The sequence below is a fragment of the Cynoglossus semilaevis genome, chromosome 1 (genome assembly GCF_000523025.1).
Source record: "Cynoglossus semilaevis isolate Cse_v1.0 chromosome 1, Cse_v1.0, whole genome shotgun sequence".
Taxonomy (NCBI): Eukaryota; Metazoa; Chordata; class Actinopteri; order Pleuronectiformes; family Cynoglossidae; genus Cynoglossus; species Cynoglossus semilaevis.
Window position 1 is genome coordinate 3,993,579 of NC_024307.1, and position 12,669 is coordinate 4,006,247.

At 43.2% G+C, this 12,669-nt stretch overlaps 1 protein-coding gene across 1 annotated transcript in view; it reads left to right on the forward strand.

Annotated features, from left to right (window-relative positions):
• Positions 1-12,669, forward strand: part of LOC103389101 (ryanodine receptor 3-like) — a 78,035-nt gene that overhangs the window by 28,403 nt on the left and 36,963 nt on the right. The window contains 12 exon segments of the mRNA XM_025059321.1: positions 168-280; positions 453-552; positions 881-974; positions 2,509-2,583; positions 3,125-3,281; positions 4,309-4,473; positions 5,755-5,876; positions 7,398-7,578; positions 9,076-9,211; positions 10,819-10,914; positions 11,044-11,213; positions 11,833-11,840. Coding sequence (XP_024915089.1) covers positions 168-280; positions 453-552; positions 881-974; positions 2,509-2,583; positions 3,125-3,281; positions 4,309-4,473; positions 5,755-5,876; positions 7,398-7,578; positions 9,076-9,211; positions 10,819-10,914; positions 11,044-11,213; positions 11,833-11,840 — 1,417 coding nt within the window.

The following is a 12,669-nucleotide window of genomic DNA, read 5'->3' on the forward strand; positions in this document are numbered from 1 at the left end:
GATGGCACCTGAACGCACCTCAGGTTACAGCTGTAACTTCAGCATGACGACGTTATTTTCAGATTTTCAGTTTACCCTTATATTAAATCAATATTATATATGTGTGTATAGATGTGCTGTACTGTACTGTACTGTACTGTACTACATGTGTTGGTGTGTCCCATTAGGAGAGGCCTGCTGGTGGACGATTCATCCTGCCTCCAAACAGAGGTCGGAAGGAGAGAAAGTTCGCATTGGCGACGACCTCATCCTCGTCAGCGTGTCTTCAGAGCGATACCTTGTAAGATTAAGATTATTTGACTACAAAATAATAAACTGGTTAAATCTTTATGGTAACTTCCTAATGACGACATGGAGTTCTTGTCGTCGACATCAGTGTGTTTTCTTTTTCACTTTTTAAGTCTCTTCTCCCCAATGCGTCTAACATGAAATCTTTCTTCTCGCCGTTGCAGCATTTATCCATATCTAACGGCAATATCCAGGTTGATGCTTCCTTCATGCAAACGCTGTGGAACGTTCATCCCATCTGTTCTGGCAGCAACATAGAGGAAGGTAGAGATATACTGTAAAACAAAGAGAAAACAAAAACAGCACAGAAAAAAACCCATATTTTTTTTAAAAACAATAATATGAAGATTATTTCCAGTAATTATTACCAAAATTTGAAACACATTTTTACTGCAGGATGTCCAATGCAACTCATCGGAACAGACAAATTCTCAGTGCAATTAGTAAAATTTGTAAAAATTATTAAATTTTTTTTTTCAATTAATCCATTTTTGAATCTTTAGTTTGATCATTTTGGGATTAAAATCATTTTTAGATTGCGACAGGAAGTCAAGACACATGATTGTCTACTGTATGTCCTCCATTTTGATAGGCTACCTGCTGGGTGGTCATGTGATGCGTCTGTTCCACGGCCATGATGAGGTTCTGACCATCCCAGGATCAGATCAGAGCGAAGAGCAACAAAGGTAAGAGACAAAACAAGCGTTAAGCAAACCTTAGAACTGCGTGTAGCGTGTAGCATTAGCATGTAGCATCAGTGCCCTCTCAGTTAGTGATCACCACGTTTGACAACAGTGAAGAATACAAGTGTAATATAAAGTAAAACTGGTGGAGAAAAGTTAAGAAAACACTTTCAGAAGTTTTGACAAAAAGTTGCGAACCATAATTTTGACTATTCCCTGTATCGGGGGTCAGCATGAACCATAATTTTGACTATTCCCTGTATTGGGGGTCAGCATAGCATTTTTTAGATTATTTTCTACACAGTCCTTTCTGACCCGTTTCACCCTGAGAATAAAAAACTGCGAGACACGTTTAGATAGAAAGATATACTTAATTGATCCCAGGCTGGGAAGTTATAGGTTTTTTTTTTAATAGGAAGACCTTAAGTTGACCCCCTTATTTTTTTTTTTTTATTATTTAATAGGAAGACAGCTTTTTTACCCTGACCCCCTTTTTTTGTAAACATAAGCAGCGATTTGGCATTGAACACATAAAATTCTAGTTTTGGCCAATGATTGTCTATTAGCCTGTTAGCCACCTTTTCAAGGTCAATGTAAAGCAAGGGTGCCAAACATACGGCCCGTGGACCAAAACCAACCCTCCAGGGGGATCAATCCAGCCCGGTTGATGAATGTTTTGATGGTGTTTTGTAAAAAATATATTTAAAAAAAATATATGGTTGATGCTCCTCATAGTACCAGTTACCTTTTAATTGAAGAACCTCCCGGAACGTTTCACTTATGTCATGATTTTTCAGCTTTTTTTTTTGTCATTTGACAGGTTAAATAATGATGTCCACATATTATTGTTTTTCGCTCTTTTAATAGCATCGCATTTATTTATTTTCCTCCCCAGTCTTTAAACACTAGCAGGCGCTGTGTCCATGTCTTGTGTTTGTCCAAAGAAAATGTCACGGGGATGAACTGGGTCAGGCTGGCAACACACACACGCACGCACGCACACGCACGTGCGCTGACAAATTCTATTTTTAGAAACCTGCTTGGCACATGTGATAGCGGAGCATTCATTTGTGGCTTTGACTTTTTTTTTTTTTTTTTTCTCCCCGTTGACCTTCCCATCCTGCAGCAGCCGTGTGGTTTTCCGAGGTCTTCCATTTTAATGAGCCAGACGTACTCTAAGCTGTCAGCGGGGGGTGGGGGGGGGGGGATGATGAGTGACTTCTTTTATCTTTAGACCCAGTCACCCTTATCACTGATAAACAGTGTTGCTGAGAGCTATCAGGGCACGCATGTCTCTCTTTGAGGGATGTTGTTCTGGAGCGTGCCCAGTAGGGTCGGCCTGTGATTGTGTGTGTGTGTGTGTGTGCGTGTGTGTGTGTGTGCTCCTGGGTTCAACCGTTTCCCTGCGAACAACACTCGCTGACACGTGTTGTTCCTCCGCCGACCAAAATGATTGACCTTGACATTATCAGCGGTGGGTAGACACTGAACGCATCCTCAGACAAACCACCCACTTGTGCTCCTCTGGCGTCCCCAGGCTAGTCAACTACGAGACGGGTAAAGCCGGTGCCAAGGCCAGGTCCTTATGGAGGCTGGAGCCACTCAGAATCAGGTTGGGCTGTGTGTCATGTGACCCGTTCACTGCTCTCCTCTCTTTGTTTTATCTCATATTTTTCACTCTCCATCGTTCTCTTTTTTCCTCATTTTTTTTTCCTCTCTTTGTTTTATCTCATATTTTTCACTCTCCATCGTTCTCTTTTTTCTCATTTTCTCTTTGTGGCCAATCTTTACTTTCTAGTCTCTCCATTTCTCCCTCTCTCTTTCTCTCTCTGTCTCCAGTATCTTTGATTTAAAGCTGCTCTGTGGCCAATCTTTCCCCTCTATTTTCTCCAGTTCTACCCACCTATCTCTCTCTCTCTCTCTCTCTGTCTCGCTCTGTGGACTCTTTATCTTGTTTTTCCGCTGTGTCTCTGTTCCTTGTTGTTCACTCCAGACCGCCTCTAAAGAATGCATCTTTTTTTTGGTCAATACAGTTTTAACATCTAGAACATGTTCCATCTTAGGATAAAGTAACGTACGATTTTCACTTTGATTAATACCCACTGTTTTCCACCACTTACCAAATCGTCGTCCTTCGTCTCGACCTTGGGCAGCTGGAGCGGCAGCCACATCCGCTGGGGCCAGCCGTTCCGTCTGAGGCACCTGACCACCGGGCACTACCTGGCGCTGACCGAGGACAGAGGTTTGGTGCTGCAGGATCGGGAGCGGTCGGACACCCTGGCCACAGCCTTCTGCTTCAGGGCGTCCAAGGCAAGAAAAAAAAAACAAAAACAAATCACTAACACACAGGGATGTGTTTGTTTGATTCCTCAAGGTGACCTGTCACAAGCTGTGACCACTCGATGCAACTAAGGCTTTACACCAGGGGAGGGTCAAACTCATTCTCACCAGAGGGGGGCACATCAACAATACAGTTCCCATTGAAAGACTGTATAGATGTGACTACTCCAATAAATGTTTTTGTAATTATTATTAATTATGTAAGTCATAAATTTTCTTCATGACTGTGTAATAAAAAAATTAAAAAATTTAACGCATTAAGAAACTCTGCCGGGCCATACAAAGTGACTTGGTGTGCCAAATTTGGCCCATGAACCACGAGTTTGACACATGTGTTTTACACTGGCTTTGGCTCCAACCTTCCATCACAAACTGCTCACCATCCTTGGACTGTAAATATTATAGTGTTTTCTAAGAAAAGACTAACTACTATATAAAAAATATTTGTCCGTTTTTTTATGACAGCTGTATTTTTGCTTCTGTATGATTTCATTTGTGTTACTCATTTCCAAAAAAAAATCCTTTGCTCGAGGGTGGGGTGAGTGAGGCGAAGGGCATTAAACCAACACCCTATTCCACATAACAGGGCTCTACAGTAGAGAGCTGCTGTCATCTGAGACCCAGGCCCAGCCTCGCATGTGTTTTGCTTCCACTCTCCTCTCGACTTGATCCTTCACTGCCAGCAGGGTTTTTGAAGGAGTGGGAGACCTAACTCGGCGGGGGGGGGGGGGGGGGGGGGGGATGGACTTATTGTTATTTATAGATCACTATGTTTTGATTAGTCTGGTGCGACCCACTTCTACAACTAATCCGGGCCGTATGTGGCCCCTGAACCAAAATGAGTTTGACACCCCTGATGTAAGGCATGTATATTGGAACTGGGTAATTTATAATGTTCCGCCTCACGTCCATGTTCTGGACGTATGTGCAGAGTTGTTTCATCACAGCGTTCTCATTTCACACTGACAGCTTTGATGTGTTCTTTCTGCCCCCGCAGGAGAAGCTGGAACAAAGTCCCAAGCGGGACATCGAGGGCATGGGGGTGGCCGAGATCAAATATGGAGACTCGCTCTGCTTCATCACGCACGTGGCCACGGGACTCTGGCTCTCCTATCAGGCACCTGATGTCAAATCAGCCCGTCTGGGTCCCCTCAAGAGACGAGTGAGTGAGAAACCACCACGTGTCTTTTGTCTCAAACACAAGACCAAAACACCTGTACTGTGATAAATAGATTTTTACTCAGACAAGAAGTTTTCCTGAGTCAAAATCACTGGTTTGTTTTTAGAAATACATTTTTAAAAATTCAGATTTGTAAATCATTATTGTACATAATTATACTTTTATACTCTTATACATAACCCTGGTATTCACCTGTGTTACCTTTCAACCAGTCAGGTGTAGATCTTATTAGTTCTTCGTCACTTGAATTTAGCTTTTTTTGTCTAAACTTCTATCTCTCCTTAACTGAGAGACGATAGAGGTGTAAATAAACTCACCATCATGTTGTATCGTATCGTATCGCATCGCATCATATCGTATCGTATCTTATTGTATCGTATCGCATCGTATCGTATCGTATCGTATCGTATCGTATCGTATCTTATCTTATCGTATTGTATCGTATCATAACAGATCGTATCATATCGTACAGTATCGTACTGTATGGTATCATAGCATATCATATCGTATCGTGTCGTATCGTATCATTTTTTCTTCAAGTTAAAGTGGTATATAGCTATTATCCATCCATATATCTATCGTACAAAAAACAAACTATAAATTACCATTGAAAACTAGCTTAAAGACAAATGTGATTCAACAAGTGTACAGATATAAAGAGAGACGGCAATGGGTGAGAGTGAGAGTGAAGGGTGTGTGGGGGGAGGGGCCACAGGGAGGGGGAGAGGAGGTGTGAAGTTGTGACCCATGTTTTGTCATTTTAATGCAAAATTAAGTCAATCAATGCTCAACACACACACATATATGTATATATGTACTGTATATAAACGTATATACATGTATACATAGATATATAGATATACACATACACATATGTATATATGCATATCAAGGTATATACATACATATATGTATACATACATATATACATATACATATATGTATATATCCATATACACATACATATATACATAAATATGCACATACATATACACATACATATATACATATATACGTATATATGTAACAACAGTTTTTTTTTTTTTTTACAATATCGATATCTCTCCCGGCCTCGGCCGTAAGCGTCTGGTTTGACGACCTTTGTACATTCACAGTGATACAGGTGCAGGTGCTAAATGTGTGTCTGTCTCCGTGTCAGCGCCTGAGTTAGCGGTGGAGGACGACCAGGATGTGTGTGTGTCCTTCTTTGCGCCTCCCTGACATGATGTCACGTTCTCCTTCTCCCCGTCCTTTTGTCTCCAGGCGTGTCTACACTCTGAAGGTCACATGGATGACGGACTGACCCTGCAGCGCTGTCAGCATGAAGAGTCGCGCGCCGCTCGCATTATCCGCAACACCACCCTACTGTTCAAAAGATTTATCAGGTGTGTTGTAACGGACGCCACATTTTTACATGACAAAAAATTCCAGAAATTTTCCAGGGAGCCTTTTTGATAATGAGTCATAGGACAAATGTCCCATCGTTGGTCAAACCGCTCTAGTGCCCCCTAGGTGTCAGATTGAATATAGACACCCTGTTATCCTGTTATATCTATTCTATAAACACATTTCTGACTTGAGACAGACCAGAAAATTAGGAGTAAATCTCTTCCCAGATCGTGAGCTCAGTCGTCTGTGAGTTGTGACAGAGTGGGGGTGCCAGAGCCCCAGACGGCTCATTCAGTGGTACACTCATGCTTTCCCTAAACGACAAACATTACGGTGACATCAGAGCAGCACACAGCTGGCCGTCAACTCAAGAAAGTCTTGGCACAGCAGCGCAGATGCTTCCTGTATGCTAATTTGTAACAACAACAACATCATCCTGCTGCGCTCGGGGCTACGCTCAGTGGCTCTCATGTCTGAAGCATGTGAGAGTCTATCTGTTTCCACTTCGGGCTATGACACATACGTTACCCCCACCACCACCCCCTGTTCCCCTCCCCTGTCTCCCACGCTTACAACAGAGGCTATTTTTAGCAGACCATTAGAAATCAGCGTTTCAGGATGGATGAACATCGGTGTTAGTCATCGCAGCCTCACTCCAACTTTTCACTTGGAGAGTAGACCACATGCATCTGACCCAAACTTATTACAGCGGGTCTCATTAGGGAATGTTCGATATGAACTTTTTGCCGATATTGCCCAAACGCTTAATTTCCGATTCCGATTCCGATATCAACCGATACCGATATATGTACCTGTTGAGGTTAACGACAAAACTTCAAAACTATTTTTAGGTCACATCATCTGGGCGAAACCTAGACATTGCCGTCGGGTTTTCATTATCGGATGAAAAACCGATGACAATTCCTACCGATACATAATGATGCTAATATTAGCCGATAATATTGCTGCCAACTGTATTATCGGATATCCCCAGTTCCCAACCTTTCTTTGACTTGTCTTCCCATTTTCACATCACAAATTTCTGGAGATCCCAGAGACTTTTTCTTTTTCAATCTGCATTTTGTGGTTTCGTAGTGGTGGTTAGCATGCCTACCTTGCAAGCAGAGACTCGAGAGTTCTGGGTTCGATTCCCAGAAGAAGCACTTACCCTTAATGGCGCCTCCTGTGGCAGCCTGTGTTAGTTGGAAAGAAAATTTCCCCATTGCAGGACGAATAATTTCAACTAGATTTATATTCATGAAGAAGAAATAATTCAGTTGTTGAACATTGTTTGTGGTGTTTCTTAGCATAGTTTGAAAAATAAAAATAATTACTAATATTTCTATCAGTTTTTTTTTTTATCCATTACTAAACATGTCAGGCGACCCAGCGTTGGGTTGCGACGCCAAGGTTGAGAACCACTGGTTTATTGACAACTCCACAGCATCAGAGCTGAGTGTTGTGTGAGATTTTGTAACATTAATTCATCTGTTCCCCCCCCCCCCGCCCCCCCACAGAGACCTGGACTGTCTGGGCGTTAAGAACAGAACCCTGGTCGCCCTGCCCATCGAGGAGGTGCTCCAAACCCTCAATGACCTCATCACCTATTTCCAGGTCCCCGATGCCGAGCTGGAGCACGAGGAGAGGCAGATCAAGCTGCGCTCGCTGAAGAACAGACAGAACCTGTTCAAACAGGAAGTGAGTGTCAGCCACGCAGACCAGTAATGGTTCATGAAAGAACGAGCTGTTCTGCACAGCAGCAGAACTTCACTGCACCCACTGTAAATGGCTGTTTTTAAGGTAGTTTTAATACAAAAAAAAAAAAAAGTGAAGAGAAAGTTGGCCGTGAGCAGTGCAGCTGCAGAGCACGGTGAAATTCATTGGGTTGTTTTTTTTTTTCTTGGTTGGTTTCAGTGCTGTTCTATTTTAGAAGCTTTGAAGACGTCAGCAGTTTTTGGTGCTGTACGTTGTCCACCGTCTGGCACCAGTTCTGCTACCACTCCAGGACCTAAATTGCTTTCATCAATTACAACGTATCAGCTGCCCTGCAGAGAGAGGGCGCCGCCGGGTTCACCATCCTAACCCTTAGTAATTCTTACAGGCAGCATCGCTGTGGCGCCACCTGTCACCACAGAGCATAGAGCAACACACGGTGTTCCTGTAAATGTAGAGATGGATGGATGGATGGATGGATGGATGTACGGCTGGATACTGATGGGAAGGTAGAGAGACAGAAAGAAAAAGAGAGAGAGCGAGAGAGAGGTGGATGGATGGATGATGGATGGATGGATAGATGGGTGGATATACAGATGGATGGAGGGATGGATGAAGGATGATAGATGGATGGATGGATGGATGGATGGATGGATGAATGGATGGATGGATGGATGGATGAATGGATGGATGGATGGATGGATGAATGGATGGATGGATGGATGGATGAATGGATGGATGGATGGATGGATGAATGGATGGATGGATGGATGGATGAATGGATGGATGGATGGATGGATGAATGGATGGATGGATGGATGGATGAAAGGATGGATGGATAAACCTCCTAAAGGTTATGAGAGAGACAGGTGAAAGGTCACATCCTTCGGTTTTAATAACAAAGTGTTAGTTTTTGGTACATGCTTTTATACTTTATACCAGTAATTATCAACCTGTGGCTTGTGGGCCAATTCCAGCCCGCTGGACTGTCAATCAGGGCCCCAAGTAGATTCCAAAAAAAAACTTCAAATAGTAATGCTAGACAAAGGTGTGATTCCTGTTTCATTTTATTTGACTGTTCGGCCCCCAAGGTGTTTATCCAGAAGAATTCTGTCCCTCCGACAGATAGAGTCGGTCTCTACCTGACCTGTTTCCAGTTCAGCTGTAAATTGAAGCGCCTTCACCTGATGACTTTTTAAATCTTAAATAGAATAGGACAGTCATTTTCCAGCAATTTTTATACATTTTAAAGCCTTGAGTTTATCATAGCATATCTCACTAAGACACAGCCATGTAGTAGGGAAGGTAAGATAGCTCTAGAGGCAGCATTTAGGACATTTCAGTAATATAACACTATCATCCATTAGTGTTAAAGGTACAGTACGTATGTTTGAAATGCTCATATTCCATAGTAGTCGCCTTATAATATTTATGCTTATGAATAAGTTATGATCTGAAGTTGAATCCCCGTTCATTTCCAAGGGCATGCTGACTCTGGTGTCCAACTGCATCGACCGTCTGAACGTGTACAACAGTGCAGCCCACTTTGGCGAGTGTGCCGGGTCTGAGGCTGGAGGAGCCTGGAAGGACATTCTGAATCTGCTGTATGAGCTGTTGGGTGAGAAGCATGTAGAACACACACACACACACACACACACACTCAAGCTGTTCCACTGTAATCAATCACAGAAAAGAGATTCGTCATTTCCAAGAAAGAGCTGCGATTGGAGCAGTTTATTCTGCCTGGATTGATTTTTTGATTTTTTTTCTTTTTGGGTTTTTCAGACATCACTCGTGACAAATACGACATATGTGCACACATCGTTAATGTCACACCTCCACATAAATTCACTTGGCCCATAGAGTGGGTCACATGTAACCTCCAGTGTAATATATTTGAGTTGATTCTACGACAGGCGTGGGTTAACTTTTTGACTCGCGTGACGCTATTGTCCTAAAATTGTACGGGGGGAGGCGGGTCAGGAGCGTTTGTGTGAACTAAGATAAATGACATGTAAAAGTCATGCCCAAAGGCTAAAATGCTAAATTGCTTTTTATCATTTTCTGCGCCATCTACTGGGGAAACGTGGGTATTGCAGGAAAAAAAAATTGGAACTATATATTTGGGAAATTCTTGTGTTAGCATCAGATGCTGTTAACATGCTGCCCCCAGCAGGCATGTGGACTATCTGCTTCCGAGGCAGGCGTGCTAACCGCTAACACTATAGAACCGACCAGGAAAAGGCAGAAGTATAATGATAATAATATAAATATATATATATATATATAATTTGGAAAAGTTTGGAGGGCCGGATTAAAAAGCTGAACGGGCCACATCTGGCCCCCGGGCCTTAGTTTGCCCAGGCCTGTTCTACGGCGTCTGCCCCACAAATCAATTCTACATCAGAGACACACACACACACATTCATACACACACAGGTACCTGTGTATCCCAATTGGCCAGATGGCTTTTTGGGCTCGATTTAGCTTTTCATCACTGTCTCTGTGCTGTAGCTTCCTCCCTGCCCGGTGTCCTCCATCCTCCGTCCTCCGTCCTCCATCTCCAAAGTCTTTAACCTCTTGCTCTTCTGGCATATGCTCTGTCACATCAGGACATCTCTGCAAAATGTCTTTTAAATTCCTGCTACCCGCTGTAGATAAACACACTTGAACGTGTCCTTCAGCGGCCGTGACAGTAAAAGCCTGTCCGAGCCGCGGGGCAGTAAACGCCTTTTCCTGCGGAGGTTCGGGATGTGTCCCAATTTAGAGGGTGATTATCTGGACAGTCCTCATATAAATCCCAATCTTTTGTTTTGTGGAGCGACGGCCCTGCTGCTATCAAAGAGTGTGTGTCCTTCACGTTTTCATTCACATTTTATTTCACTGCCCCCCCCCTCGCCGCCGTTCCCATTAGACTTCCATCCACGTCTCCCCACTCCCTCCCTCCCCCCCACACACCTGCTCTGGCACCAAACTAAGTGAATGTAGGATGTGCCTCCCTGCTTCCCTCAGTGTCTGTCTGTGTTTGTTGACCCTGTCTTTTGTGCTGCAGAGCATGTATGGGTGTGTTTATCCTCCCAGGTGTGTGGTTTTTATATATTTATTTTTGTTTTTGTGCCGTTTCTCTCTTTGTTGCCATTTGGAAAACTTCCAATTCAAAATAAGCTGTTCTAACTCTCGAGAATTCAATTAGTCCACCTCGGGCATTTCCTCTCTGTCCTGCAGCCGCTTTAATCCGAGGGAACAGGAACAACTGCACGCAGTTTTCCAACAACCTGGACTGGCTGGTGAGCAAGTTGGAGCGACTGGAGTCCTCCTCAGGTACGTCCTCTTGTCGTCCTCTCCACGGCATAACAAGGAGAAAGCAGCAAATGATGTCTGGGATGTCTGAGAGTGTCCTCCTCTGTCCTCGGAGGGTTTTAACTAACTGATGAATTTGCTGCTGTGCAGGCATCCTGGAAGTCCTGCACTGCATCCTAATCGAGAGCCCGGAGGCCCTTAACATTATCCAGAAAGGACACATCAAGTCCATCATATCGCTTCTCTACAAGCACGGACGCAACCACAAGGTGTGTGCACTGAATAATTCATTGTATTTCATGGGAATAAGCCCCGCCCTCGTATAAGACGCACCGCTCCGTTAAGGTCAGCGGATGTTTTAAAAACGCTTCATTAAAGCTGCAATGAATTCAAGTCAAGATATGTTTTTTTATATATATACAACGTCAATTTATATTGGCTGTCAAATAAAGAAAATAAATCGGATTAATTCAGGGTAGTTTGGGTTGAATCACGATTTATCGTGATTAAGAGTTTACAGTATTACCTACTCACTTACTCACGATTAATCGCGATTAATCAAACGCTACATATTGCTGAATCAGAAAGACAAAGAACAGGTAAGTGTGTTTTACCATTTCTTACATCATACATTTTTCCTTTGTCACAGTTTTTCGAAAAATGAACAAAAACGTGTTGGTGGAATTTAATCGTTATGTTGAGAAGTGCTTTCAAAACTTTGCCGAAGTCGTTGTCCTTAACGATATTAATCACCTGGTCAGTCGCAGACTTATTTACTGTCATGCTCTGGAGAGGCTGGTCTTACAGAATTTGACCTGTAGGTGGAGCCCCTGTGGACACTGTTGTTAAGATGGTATTTAAAGCTCAAAGATGCTTTGGTGAAACAAAAACCTTTTCCCAGCAGTGAGTTCAAATAACAACCTGTGTTGTGTCTGTTAGGACAAAGGGTAAACGGATTGGCTGTGGAATTTAATTTGATCCACACTGGGAAAAAATTCTCGTGTCGTTTACAGTAGATGTGTTGCCATAGACTGCCCCTTGGAGGCGCCATGCATGTGGTTCCTCTTCTTTATTGGGTAGATGTCGTTTCTCCGCCCTGCACCATGTGCGTAAGACGTTGTAATCTGATTAATTTCCCAAAATGATTGACAAATATTTATATATTTCTATATTTTGAGGACCAGCAGAGAAGAAGGAAGTAAAGGAAGAAGTACGAGTACTGCTCCGGTACTCGTACTTCTGGATCATCAACAACGACAGAGTAGAAGCTAAATTCACCCTCACAACTTTTAAAATTGGGATACGGCATCATTTCCATGAATTGTAGTACCTCTGTGTATAATATGACTACAACACGTGTGCACCGAAGGCAGAATACATTTATGTAAAATATTCAGTCAAAAAACATCTCGGTCTCGTCCCAGTGATGTGTTCAGCCTAACGACCGTTGTAGTTGACACAGATTCGCCCGTTTGTTCTGCGTCCGCTCGTCCTCCGTTCTCCTCTCGGTTCCTCCCTCATTTCCATAACAGTTCCCCGTGGGCCACTTTATCACCGTTTCTCCTCTTTACCTGCTAATTCATTTCACTTACTCTCCTACAAGCAGACAGACCTCCCTTCTTGACAGTAGCATCCAGGGGCCGTGCAGTAATTGCAGCATGCGTCCCTATCATGAATCAATACACTTTACAGTGAAATCAGATCAGGAGTGAGCGCTCGGAGTTCTCTCCCCCTGTCATCGTGGGATCACCTGTGGCTCAGTGGTACGCACCAAAA